The sequence below is a fragment of the Aspergillus steynii genome (genome assembly GCF_002849105.1).
Source record: "Aspergillus steynii IBT 23096 chromosome Unknown P170scaffold_7, whole genome shotgun sequence".
Taxonomy (NCBI): Eukaryota; Fungi; Ascomycota; class Eurotiomycetes; order Eurotiales; family Aspergillaceae; genus Aspergillus; species Aspergillus steynii.
In genome coordinates, this window is record NW_020194404.1 from 1354581 (window position 1) to 1366269 (window position 11689).

Here is an 11689-nt window from a genome sequence, read left to right on the forward strand (position 1 = left end):
CGTCCTCTCCTTCGCATCGGTCCGTCGTTCATTCTCTCTCCATATCTACTCCCGGTCTCTCTGATGGCCTTGCTCTCCTTCTTATCTGCCCATCCATCTCTCCTGTAATCATCTCTCCTTTCATCTGTTCAATGTAACCCTCTCTTCTATGATATTTTTTCGTTCACCACTAGTTCCTCATGAACCATGTCCGATCCCTCGGATGCGCCACTGCCTCAGATACAGTCTATTCGTCGATCTGCTACTCTACCCACTAAACTAAACCCGCGAAATCGCCGCACCTCGAATTCCTTCAAACCCTCCGAGAACGACCTGTTTTTTCATCCCTCGGCCAAAGTTGTCCACTTTGCCCCGAGGGCCCTTGCGCCAATTCCCTCGAGCACCGCCCCGTCGGACTTTGATTATCCGGTTGATACTGTCGAAACCCTGCCATGGAGATCGCCCACGGAACGGACGGTAGCCTTTGCGCCGCTGCGTCTTGAGAATGTCCACGGGTTGACCGTCTTCCTCAAATGCGGCAGCGTCGTCCATGCGATCCTCAAGAACTCTCAGTGCTGGTGTGTCGACGGTGTGTCGACCTTCGTTTTGCGCATTCGCCCTCTTACCTACTACCGCATCGAGCTGCCGAATGAGACAGATGAGGACAGAGAATTGATCGTAGGGATGAAAGATGCCTTACCCCAAGTCCTGCGGTATGAAGTTACTCCGTGTCCTTTCAAGCGGGGTTTCACAGTCCCGATTCCAGAGGCGGCCAAGGCACCGAGGCGAAAGAAAAAAGCATGGAGCCCTAAAGGACGCAGGGATAGTGCGCCGATTTATTTGGGACTCGCCAAGGAACATAGCCCGGTGAGGGAAGAAATTACGGTTGATTATTTGAGCGCTGGGGAAGAGACAGATGGTAACACAACAGATGGCAGCGGTTTCTTAACACGAGGCAGCAACAGCACCATTCTGGAAACCATTCCAGATGATAACGAGTTTTTGGAAGGGTCTCACCCTCCTGAGCTGCCCGTGGAGAGTGAATCGCGTGCACCATCGCCTGCGCCATCACTTGCACCATCGCTTGCACCGCCTGTCCCCGAGTCTCTGGATATTCCCCGGCGCTCGGTGGCAGAAACACAACGGAGCTTCCAGACCTTGCTGGCAAGGTTTGAGGAGAACCCCGAAACACAGGTTGAACCTGACCCAGCACTCTCTTCGAGTGTCGATTCATTCCACTCCATCGAACATTCGTTATCACCCCTTCCTGAGACGGAGTCGCATTTGGACTCCCAACCAGAAATTCCCGTGGACGAGAGCAAGCAAAACGACAGTCGTGGTTGTGACGAAGAGAAACCGTCGGAGGACTCTATCTTTCAAGAGGTCGATTATGCTGCGGAGACGAAATTGCCAACGATCGTCTGCCGCGATTGCTCGTCTCCCGATCCAAAAGAGCCACCAACTGCTTCTGCCTCCAAGCCTGAGCCACGACCTAGTACTGCTGTCGACGCAAAGAGTAGTGCGGACAATCACGATCTCGCATCAACAACGAGTTCCAACCCGAACCTCAGCAGCATGAGTGCTGAATTCCGCCGGCGGTCGAAGACTTCTCATGATCGCGAGGTATCGCCGATGCCCCCGGCATCTACGCTGGCTCTTGCTCACCCCCCGGAGAAGTACGACGCAGCATCCATAATCCAAAAGACCTGCAAGCTTGTCTTGGTGCCTCCAATCCAATTGTTCGTGGTGCTAATCCACATTGCCGCGCGCATCGTCATCGGGCCGGCTGTAAACTCCGCCATGGGCGATATGGATGGACATACCAGCTCTCAGGAGACGATGGATGATTTCGACCTGCCTCTCGCGCGCGACAACTTCAGGAAGCGGTCCGTGTCGGAGGAACTCCGAAGGTTCGATCCCTGGGAGTTGGACTAATCGACACATTTCCTTTTCGTTATTAATGCCTCTGATCTTCACTCCCATTCATTTGATTTCATTCCCTCATCCCAGTTGGTTCTGCTTGCCATATATTATTTTAATCCCCTCCCTGTACAACCCTTTTTTTTTTTTTTGAATGATGCCTGTTTCGATGATGATGCACTTGTATGAATTTTCTATCTCTCCTTTTGGGTTTTTGTTATACTCGTGGGTGGACTCGGTACTGCGTTGCATATGTATCCCCTAATGTTTCTTTGTATTCTAGCGATACATTCATAATTATATACCCTGTTATCATACCTCAGTATGTGAGACCAGATGAGTAGATTATGTTTATCAGGGATGCACATTCATCATTTCCCCGAGACCTATTCCCAAGATCTAGCTAGTGGGGTCCAAATATCAACAGAGAAAGAAAAGAAAGAAAACCACAGAACGCCCTGAATGCAGAAAGCAAATCATCATCTCTGAGCCGATCCATCTCAAGCCTGAACAATCCCTCCATCATCAACCAAACAGACAGACCAGCCTCTCACCCCTAACCATGAAACCAACGGAGAGAAAAAGAGAAAAACCTAAGCCTTGGTAACCTTCCCCGCGGCCCCCTTCCCCTTCGCCTTCCCACGCTTCCGATCCCTCTTCTTCAGCCCCGTCATCCCCGCCTTACACACCTCCGCATATCTGGCATAGAACGCCTCCAGCTCCTCCGGCGCGACGACCGTCGACAGCTTCACCTTCTGCGACGACGGCTTGTTCGGCTTGCTCTTTGCGTCTGCGGCCTTCGAGGACTTGGGGTTCGGCGCGTTGGTGTTTCCATCTGTGGCGCGGATGAGGATTGAAGGGGAGGAAGATTCGCCGGTGTTGGAGGCGTCCGTGAGGAGAGGCTTTTGGGTGAGGAAGATCGAGCCGCGGGCTTTTTGGGAGGTGGTGGTGAGGAGGGTGGAGAGGGAGGTGAAGAACTGGGGGTTTGTTAGTATTAGCGTGGAGGAAGTTTAGTTGGGTAGGTAGATAGAGTAAGATTGGAGGAATTGGAGGGTTGTGGTAAGGAATGAATGAATGGATGACATACCTCGTCGTGAGCGAGATGTGCGGGCATCTTGACTATGTGGTCTCGTCTCGTGCGGATTGTGTGATTGTGTATCGAGGGAATAGAATTGATGGATTGTGCAGAGAAAGATGATGCTCACTCTACAAACTGAGCAGACGAGAAACAGTAACTGCGAAGAATAAATACGCAAGCTATGCCAACAAGCCAACAACTGATAGACAGACAGATGGAGGGAACTTCCGGGCTCAGATGAAGTCCTCCGCACCCGCGGGCAGCTTTACTCACCGCCTTTATAGCGACTGTCCGCCTTCCGCTCCGCCCACAATTCTCCGACTTTTCCAGCGGCATAAAAAAAAATAAGTTCTTCAGCAGCAGCAACGAAGCCAGTCGCATAGCGCAGCACCCATTCACAATGCCGCGGTTGATGCATAATACGACCTCCTTGCCGAGGAATCTGCGCGGCGAACTGGGTATAAAAGACCACTACGGCGAGAAGAAGAGGAATCAGCGAAACGGACCGGCGTCGCGGAAAGATCGACGACAAGCGGAGCGGAATGAGAAGAAGACGAAACCGAGACAGGGTGGAAATTATGGAGGGAAGCGACAGTTCAATCAGCGAAGGGGTGATGATGACGATGACGATGACGAGGGTGGGTTCGAGGGGATGGACTCGGATGGTGGATCGGACGACGAGGGAGACGTCATGGCGAAATTGAAGGCCGCCAAACAAAAGAAAGAAGCGAAACCTAAGCAAAATGCAGAGGAGGATGTGATGGCACAATTGAAGGCTGCGAAGCAAAAACAAAAGGAGGCGAAGTCCAAACCAAACGCAGAGGAGGATGTCATGGCGAAGCTGAAGGCTGCGAAACAGAAACAGAAGGAAACACAGTCCAAATCGAGCGACACCAAATCGAAGAAAACGAAGAAGGCAGACTCCGAAAGTGATGAGGACATGGACGATGTCGCGCCGGCACCGAAGGTTTCTCGGGCTGTTCAGGAAAAGCTAGACCAGGACGATGCGGAGATCGCTGCCTTGGAGAAAAGGCTTGGTCTCAAAAAAGGAAAGAAACTCCCGAAAGCGTTCGCCGACGATGGTTTGGATGATCTGCTGGGCGACTTGGATGATGGATCGGCGGATGAAGGCCGCAAGCGCAAAAGGGAAGCCGACGACTGGCTGCGGAACAAACGCAGAAAGGCGCAAGGGTTACAAGCCGATAGCGAATCCGAGGACGAAGACAGTGATATGGGGAGTGATATGGGTCTGGGTGATATGGATGAGGATGACTTGGACGAAATGGATGACGATGATGAGGAGGAAGATGATGAAGATGCTTTCGGCGAGTTTGACGAAGATGAGGATGAAGACGAGGGCGACGAGGCCGGCGAAGAGGACGAGCCTGCTCCCAAGAAACGCGAGAACCCCTACGTTGCGCCTGTAGCTCCAGAGCCGACAGAGAACAAACCGCAGAAATACATCCCACCCTCACTGCGCGCCGCCGCCAACTCAGAGTCCGAAACCCTTATTCGCCTCCGAAGACAAGCTCAAGGACAACTCAACAAGCTATCCGAGGCAAATATGGTGTCGATTCTTTCGGAATTCGAGAAACTCTATCGGGACTATCCCCGAGGAGAAGTTACGTCCACTTTGATCAATCTGCTTTTTGGATTGATTTGCGAGAGGTCCGCGCTGCAAGACACCTTCGTCATTCTGCATGCTGGATTTATCGCGGCCGTGTATAAAGTGGTGGGTATCGATTTTGGTGCGCAGCTTGTGCAAAAGATCGTGGAGATGTTTGATGCTGGGGGCGACGAGAAGGGCAAGTTTGAAGGCAAAGAGGCCATCAATTTGATTTCTCTACTCTCGCAGCTCTACAACTTCCACGTCATTGGAAGCACCCTCATCTTCGACTACATCCGATTATTCCTGCAGGAGATCACGGAGGAGAACACCGAATTGCTGCTGAAGATCATTCGAAGTAAGTTTTTGCTGCCCTGTCTTCTCGCCAGAAGCAATGCTAACCAACTCAGACTCCGGACCTCAGCTGCGACAAGATGATCCCTCTTCGCTGAAAGACATTGTCCTCCTGATTCAACCCGCCGTGGCCAAGGCTGGCCAAGCCGCCCTCACAGTCCGAACGAAATTCATGATCGATACGATCACCGACCTGAAGAACAACCGCATGAAGTCCGGTGTCGGTGTCGGCTCGACTACCGTGACATCCGAGCACATCACCAAGATGCGCAAGATCCTCGGCGGCCTGAACAACTCGCGCGTCATCCGCGCCACAGAACCCATCAGCATCTCGCGCGACGACATCCACAATGCTTCGAAGAAAGGCAAATGGTGGCTCGTCGGCGCCAGCTGGAAAGAAGACCCATTGGAGTCTGCGCGCAACGAACTCTCCTCCGCCAACCAAGAGCACGGGCTACCCCAGGATGACGACGACAGCGAGGGAGAACCCGACTTCGGCTCCCTTGCCAAAGCACATCGCATGAACACGGACGTCCGGCGATCCATCTTCGTCGCCATCATGTCCGCTCCCGACTACCAAGACGCACACGTGCGCCTCCTCAAACTCCGTCTCAAACGCACCCAGGAGTACGAGATCCCCCGAGTCCTCACCCATTGCGCCATGGAAGAAGAAGCCTACAACCCCTACTACACGCTCATCGCGCGACGACTCTGCGGCGAGATGGGTCGCCGCATCAAGGTGTCGTTCATGTACACGCTCTGGAACATCTTCAAGCGCATGGGCGAGACAGGCGCCGACGAGGACGACGACGACGACTTCCACGAAGACGACGAGCACTCCAACCTCCCCATGAAATCGATCGTCAATTTGGCCAAGTTCTACGGCACCCTGATTGCCGACGGTACGCTGAACCTGGGAGTTTTGAAAACGCTCAACTTCGCATACCTGCAGCCGAAGACTAGCACATTTGCCGAACTCCTCCTCATCACGGCCATCCAGCAGTCGCAGAAGAGCAAGCGCGGCAAGACGAAAAAGGAGAAGAAGGCTGGCGCGGAAGACGAGGCGCGCGATGAGCAGGCCCTGATGGAGATCTTCCTGCGTACGCGCGACACGCCGCAGGTCATCAAGGGATTGATGTATTTCCTGCGCAAGGTGGTGTCCAAGTCGGATATTGTGTCGGAGAAGGAGCAGAAGGTCGTGCGGTGGGGATGCAAGGTAGCAGTTGATGCGTTGAAGGTTGCTGCGAAGGAGAGTGATTAATTTATTGTTTTGATTTCTAAGGCATGGAGTATGGATATAGGATGACATAGAGGTACATAAAATTGCATGATATCACATTTCGAACATTTAAAAACAGGGTATCATAGTCTATTTAGCTAGGTAGTGTACATATAAGTAGTCAGAATGAATCACAACACATCCCACTCCATACAAACCTGCCACTTCTCCATCTCCCCAGACCTCGACTCCTGCATACTCTCCAGCTCAACATCCCAAACCAGCCCGCGCCCAACACCAACGCGATCCCCAGTCTTAAGGTCCGGAATCTCGGTCTCTTCTCCCTCTTCTAGAGCTGGCAGACTCCGTGACTGAGGCGCACCCATCAACAGCACATTCCTCACCACCCCATCATCACCACCATCTAGACCCTCATCCACATGCACTCCCCGCACAAAGACCAACTCTCCACAACTCCCCATAACAGACCTCTCCGCCTCCTCCACCCGAACAATAAACGCATACTTCTGCCCAGGTCCATGTTCAGAAACATGATTCCCCTTCACCCCCATCTCCAACACCCACCCCCTCACCTGCTCCGCCATCCCCCCAGACACATACCCCTGTCCCGAGGCTCTCGATCCCTTTCCTCGACGCTGCGTTCTCGACGGCGAGAACAGGGACAGGACGTCGTCAACAGCTGCATCAGGCGACGGTGATCGCGGGAGAACAAAACCTGGTTTCCGGCGGGTAGACGGAGGTGGGATAGATGAAGGTGGAGCTGCTGGTCCGGGTTCCGAGTCTGTCGCTATGCGCGCTGCAGCGGGAGTCATGAATTGTGAAGGTGTGGTGTACGTCTGCTTTGTAGAAGACGGTGGGTAGCGATGAGAATGTGATTGCGACGGAGTATGCAACTGTGAGGAGGCGGAGAGGAGAAAGCGCGGACGGTTGGCGTTAGGGGTTGGGGTTGGGAGCTGGGTTTTCGATGGCGATTTGAGTGGTGAGGAGGGGATGTTTTCGTCGGAAGAGAAGGCATGGGTATGGCTATGGGTATGTTCTTGCTGGGGGGTCTCGTTGCCGGTGTCATTCGGGGGCTGGTGGTAGTCCTGGTCGTCCGCTTCGCCATTTTTATTGTCATTGTCATCCTCATCATCTATGCCATTGTGGTCGCCATTTTGCTGGTCTCCATCGTGATCCTCATCTCCAACTCGCCTCCTCTTCGCCGTCGATCCTTCCCTCTCCCCGAACAGCGCCTCGTATTCGGCCTCCATATCCGAGTCCACATCTGCCTGTGACAGGGCACTCTCATCGTCCTCAGAGTCCTGAATCACGTCTCTCGTAGTGGCAGTGCGCGGAGTGTCTGTCAGTCTCGATGCTGGCGTCGCGACGAATGGACGGCCGCGGACACGTTTCGCGAGGGGTGTGTTTTGCGGGGAATCATCCTCGTCGATGGCCTCGGGGCGAGGGCGCCTCGCTGAGAGAGAAGAGGAGGGAGGAGGTCCGCGCTGAGAGAGGAGAAATCGAGGAGTGGATGCGAACTGGGGGGTTCGTGGCATTCTTTGTCGAGTATTGTAGAAAAATTGGCGCATCGATGGATGACGCGACTGCGAGTTGATGAGGGAGCTGATAAGATAATGATAAGAGATAAGAGATAAGCTGATAAGAGAATCTAGGATAGAAGTATAGAACTGGTTGGGAGATGAATGGATTAGATTCTGGACTTGTCAATTGATCGAAGTGGAAGAGTTGTGTATGAAAGATGTCTCTAGATATTAGAGACTTGAAGGGGTATTCTGGAGCATACGCCTCAGCTAAATCTTATGACTACTTTCTAGAATAGCATAAGAAAGCGAGGGAGGGAAATATTCTAAGGTCTTCTTCTATTCAAGTAAGTATTTTATAGAATTAGCACATTCTATATTCTATTGAAGCAGGCATAATGGTTAATACGCCTTCCCGGGAGGTTAGAAGCAGCTGACCGGGCGTTGTCGATTGAATCCAGAAACCCCGCCGCAGTTTTCTTTCCTTTCCACTTTCTCATCTCAAATTACCCCAGTAGCAAAACAGAAGGCAAAAGCGCGCAACATAGTTCAAAGCATTTGTATCTCTTTTACTTTCTCGCTCGGTATGTCTGCTGAATTAAAAGCTGTGTCAACACCTCTCCTCGATGGTCACCAGGATGACAATGCTTTTGAGGGATATCGGTGGTCTTACTTTTCCTCTCTTCAGGAAGGAAGTCCATTGCAACAGAGAGCTCAAAGCTTCTTGGATAGTGTGAATTGGGATCGTCTTCTAACATACGCCGCCTCGCTGAGAAATCACCCGAGCTGCATCCTCCTGCCAGAAATCGGTCTCGGCTACAACCACATGGTTCGCATCGTGGAGTTTCCGGACAAGGTGCGGTGGTTAGCAAGGCTTCGACTGTCATCCGTCTCACCGTCGGCAAATATCTCCGAGCATAGCCAAATGGAATGCGAATACTACACCATCCGACTCGTCCAAGAAGCCAGTGAGATACCGGTACCAAGGATCCACGACTTCATGAACTGTTCTGTTTCACAGATTGGAGCAGACTTAATGCTTATGGACTGTCTTCGAGGGAACGCAGGAATAGATCTGAATATGGATATTCCGTTGCATCACAAAGGTTCTGTTCTATCAAGGATGGCTGAGATCCACGTAAGTTGCAACCGCGCGCTCACATCCTAGTCATGCAGTAGACTAAGGCCTGGAAATACCCAGAGTGAGATTTCGAGAATACTTCTTCCCCAGATAGGAACAATATCCGGCATAAATGACGACGGCACGTATCGACAAGGCCCCATACCAGGTCTGGGAGGTCCGTTCGACACAGCGGCCGATTTCTACAAGGCATGGGCGTCGAAAGTAGAATTTGGCCTGTCAGCGGATCAACTGAAAGAAGCGACCGGTCAATTCGCCGATGAGATATCAGTTGCTATTATTGATTTCAAAAAGATGCTGTACGAAAAATCCGCCAGTCTTTCCATCCGGAATGAAGGGCCCTTCCCACTCTGCCATGGTGACTTTGGCCACAATAACATGATCTTTAGTGATAACTATCACATCCTTGGTGTCATCGATTGGGAAGGCGCCTTCGCAGCGCCATGGGAAATATCGGGTGAATTTCCACTAACCCTGTCCATTGTTCCACCTGCGATGGACGTACCATGGAATTATGATGCCCACGGGCTGCCAAAGGATCCTCAGAGCAGGCAGAAACTTGCTGACCGGGAAGAATATATTGCGCTGGTCGAAGAAAAAGAAAGAGAAGCTGTCTTACCAAGGGGGCATAAGTTATCCTCGGCATTACGAGACTCAGATCGACAGTATCTAGCAACTGCAATGAGTCTTTTCCAAATAGGAAAGCCTGGGTGGTACTCAAAAGTCTTAGGAAGTTGAATGGAGCAATTCACTTGCTTTGACAGGGGGAATAACCCTTCCACCTCAAGCTCCGACCAAGTCCTTATCATCCCTCGTCGCCCAAAACACCCTCGAAGCCGCCCTCGGCAGTATACTCGCAAAATTGACCCTCTCATCAACCGGATCCACCATGGGCAACCACTGCACAACACAGCCCGCCATGCGCGCACACTCCTCATACACCTGCCTCTGCATCTCAAAGCAATTAAACCCAAACGCCGGCTCCACATCCGCTTCGACCCTCAGCTTGACACCCTCCTCCACCTTCCCGACCACCCCAATCTTATACCCCCACTCCAGAGCCCCAGGAAACACCTTGTCACCGTATCCCAACATATCAAAGTTCGGGACGATGCCCAAACACCGCCCACCGGGTTTCAAATGCCGCGCAATATTCATCCACATCGTCACCATCTCGGCCCTCGTGCTCGCGTAGTTCAGCAACCAGACCGCCAGCACGACGTCGAATCGCTGCCCCAAGTCGAACGCTTGACCACAGTCAATCTGGTAGAGCTGGAGCTGAGGATCCCACTCGTCACGGGAGCAGGACAACCGGCGGCTCGCATCGTCGAGCATGACACGCGAGATATCGACACCCGTGACGCTGCGAGCGCCCCACTGCATGGCTTTCTGAGCATAGAATCCGGATCCGCAGGCTAGGTCTAGCACGCTCTGATCGGTGATGTCGCCGAGGCTGGTGCGTAGAGTGTGTAGCTCTAGGAGCGAGCCGGGGGTTTCTTTGATGCAGGTGTAGTGGTCGCCGATGGCGTCGAATTGGACGGACATTTTCTTTCTTTTTGCCGGTTGGACTTCTTAGAGAGAAGAGAGGAGAGAGAAGAGAGGTTCGAAGAGCTAGGCATAACCCTGGGAGATGCCGTTAAGTAACTATCCTCTTAAGGAGTACGAGGGCAGACGTTTCGCACGCTGGAGTCGCCATGGGAAACGTAATCAAACCCAATTGAGGTCACCGGATCGGGTTTCTGGCCTTGTTTTTAGATAGAGTAATCAGATATGGCAATATAATTATATTACAAATCATGAATATTAAATCAAAATTCGCTTATTTTATACTTATACTGTAGAGTAGGAGTCGTTATTTATAATCCCCGTGTAGGTTCTTTGGACGGAAAAGGGGGGAATTCCTAGGTTTATGCATCTGAGGGGTAGTCGGCGAAGAATACGCAGGTTTCTGGATTAACAAGTACCTACATAGAACAGGGTAATAAGGTTATGGAAGAGTGGAGTTTAATATCTAGAATCTTCTAAACGTCAATTACTTTCGTAGTATTCTATGATTTCTATCTCGGCAGGATAGCGAGTAACAGAGTGCCCGATCGCGCCTATGAACTCTTTGCAGTAAAAGAAAGTATAGTAGTATTTGGATGTACTAACTATGCTTGATAGAAATCATTGAACAAACGAAGGTAGAGTCTTTATGAAGTGACGTATAAGTCCTATTTAATCATCAAGAGAACTCCGTTGAACACCAGCCTTTTCCGAAAGAAGATAGAAAACCCCAAAAGAACATAAGAAACACAACCGAGAAGGATATTTACTTGCGACAACAAGACCCGAAACATAAATCCGCAGCTACTCAATCATGATCAGCATACCCTACTTCACCAAAAGAGGAAAAAGAGGAAAACAAAGGAAATGAACATACCATTAAAATCCTCGCGCTCATTAACCGACTTCCTCATTTGAGAGGCGGTACATTCTCTGGTGCCATCGTGTGATTTGCTTCGCCTGAGGAGTGCCCTGATTAGTTGGTCGGGGGTCTTTTTATCTTTTCTGGTTTAGGGCAGAGAGACTTACTCGATCAACGTGATTTCCGATCCCGAGTCAGACGACGGGCTGGAGTTTCGGCTTGTGTCTTTTTTGGATAGGAAGGTGAGGATGGAACTAGGCATGATTGTTTTGTTTTGTTTTGTTTTCTTTTCTTCCTTTTTGTTGTTGTTGCTTTTGCGGATTTGGAAGAGGCGTGATGTATAGCGTCGATGGGGTATGCCGGAAGACTAGGTAGTGTGAACGTAGCCCTAACACAAGACCAAACAACTTCCATCCACAACCCAGACAGCAAGGGTATATATAT

The 11689-nt window shown here is 51.3% G+C and overlaps 7 protein-coding genes across 7 annotated transcripts; 3 read left to right on the forward strand and 4 right to left on the reverse strand.

Moving 5' to 3' along the window:
* The first annotated feature begins 6 nt into the window (after positions 1 to 6).
* On the forward strand, positions 7 to 2169 carry P170DRAFT_439502 (uncharacterized protein). The gene has a single exon (XM_024849852.1). The coding sequence runs from the start codon at positions 187 to 189 to the stop codon at positions 1912 to 1914; it is 1728 nt and encodes a 575-aa protein (XP_024701081.1). The 5' UTR covers positions 7 to 186; the 3' UTR covers positions 1915 to 2169.
* A 323-nt stretch (positions 2170 to 2492) lies between these two features.
* P170DRAFT_478715 (signal recognition particle 14 kDa protein) lies at positions 2493 to 3013 on the reverse strand (the record flags this gene model as incomplete). Its single annotated transcript, XM_024853588.1, has 2 exons — positions 2493 to 2876; positions 2987 to 3013. 2 exons carry the CDS (start codon positions 3011 to 3013, stop codon positions 2493 to 2495), a joined length of 411 nt encoding a protein of 136 aa, XP_024701082.1.
* Positions 3014 to 3320: 307 nt separating this feature from the next.
* On the forward strand, positions 3321 to 6301 carry P170DRAFT_458039 (MIF4G domain-containing protein). Its single transcript, XM_024851759.1, has 2 exons — positions 3321 to 4941; positions 4994 to 6301. Exons 1-2 carry the CDS (start codon positions 3378 to 3380, stop codon positions 6196 to 6198), a joined length of 2769 nt encoding a protein of 922 aa, XP_024701083.1. The 5' UTR covers positions 3321 to 3377; the 3' UTR covers positions 6199 to 6301.
* P170DRAFT_512412 (uncharacterized protein) lies at positions 6293 to 7753 on the reverse strand. The gene has a single exon (XM_024854987.1). The coding sequence runs from the start codon at positions 7743 to 7745 to the stop codon at positions 6348 to 6350; it is 1398 nt and encodes a 465-aa protein (XP_024701084.1). The 5' UTR covers positions 7746 to 7753; the 3' UTR covers positions 6293 to 6347.
* A 530-nt stretch (positions 7754 to 8283) lies between these two features.
* P170DRAFT_364182 (phosphotransferase family protein) lies at positions 8284 to 9576 on the forward strand (the record flags this gene model as incomplete). Its single annotated transcript, XM_024844631.1, has 2 exons — positions 8284 to 8835; positions 8899 to 9576. 2 exons carry the CDS (start codon positions 8284 to 8286, stop codon positions 9574 to 9576), a joined length of 1230 nt encoding a protein of 409 aa, XP_024701085.1.
* Positions 9510 to 10483, reverse strand: P170DRAFT_439506 (class I SAM-dependent methyltransferase). The gene has a single exon (XM_024849853.1). The coding sequence runs from the start codon at positions 10381 to 10383 to the stop codon at positions 9622 to 9624; it is 762 nt and encodes a 253-aa protein (XP_024701086.1). The 5' UTR covers positions 10384 to 10483; the 3' UTR covers positions 9510 to 9621.
* Positions 10484 to 11149: 666 nt separating this feature from the next.
* Positions 11150 to 11507, reverse strand: P170DRAFT_478720 (uncharacterized protein; the record flags this gene model as incomplete). Its single annotated transcript, XM_024853589.1, has 3 exons — positions 11150 to 11187; positions 11261 to 11343; positions 11413 to 11507. The coding sequence occupies 3 exons, from the start codon at positions 11505 to 11507 to the stop codon at positions 11150 to 11152; spliced, it is 216 nt and encodes a 71-aa protein (XP_024701087.1).
* Between the last annotated feature and the right edge of the window lie 182 nt (positions 11508 to 11689).

Excerpts from the sequence above, each read along its gene's own strand:
- P170DRAFT_439502 (XM_024849852.1), top strand. The coding sequence starts at position 187 with ATGTCCGATCCCTCGGATGCGCCACTGCCTCAGATACAGTCTATTCGT.
- P170DRAFT_458039 (XM_024851759.1), top strand. The coding sequence starts at position 3,378 with ATGCCGCGGTTGATGCATAATACGACCTCCTTGCCGAGGAATCTGCGC. Across the intron at positions 4,942-4,993 it reads GCTGCTGAAGATCATTCGAA|ACTCCGGACCTCAGCTGCGA; the intron begins GTAAGTTTTTGC and ends TAACCAACTCAG.
- P170DRAFT_512412 (XM_024854987.1), bottom strand. The coding sequence starts at position 7,745 with ATGCGCCAATTTTTCTACAATACTCGACAAAGAATGCCACGAACCCCC.
- P170DRAFT_439506 (XM_024849853.1), bottom strand. The coding sequence starts at position 10,383 with ATGTCCGTCCAATTCGACGCCATCGGCGACCACTACACCTGCATCAAA.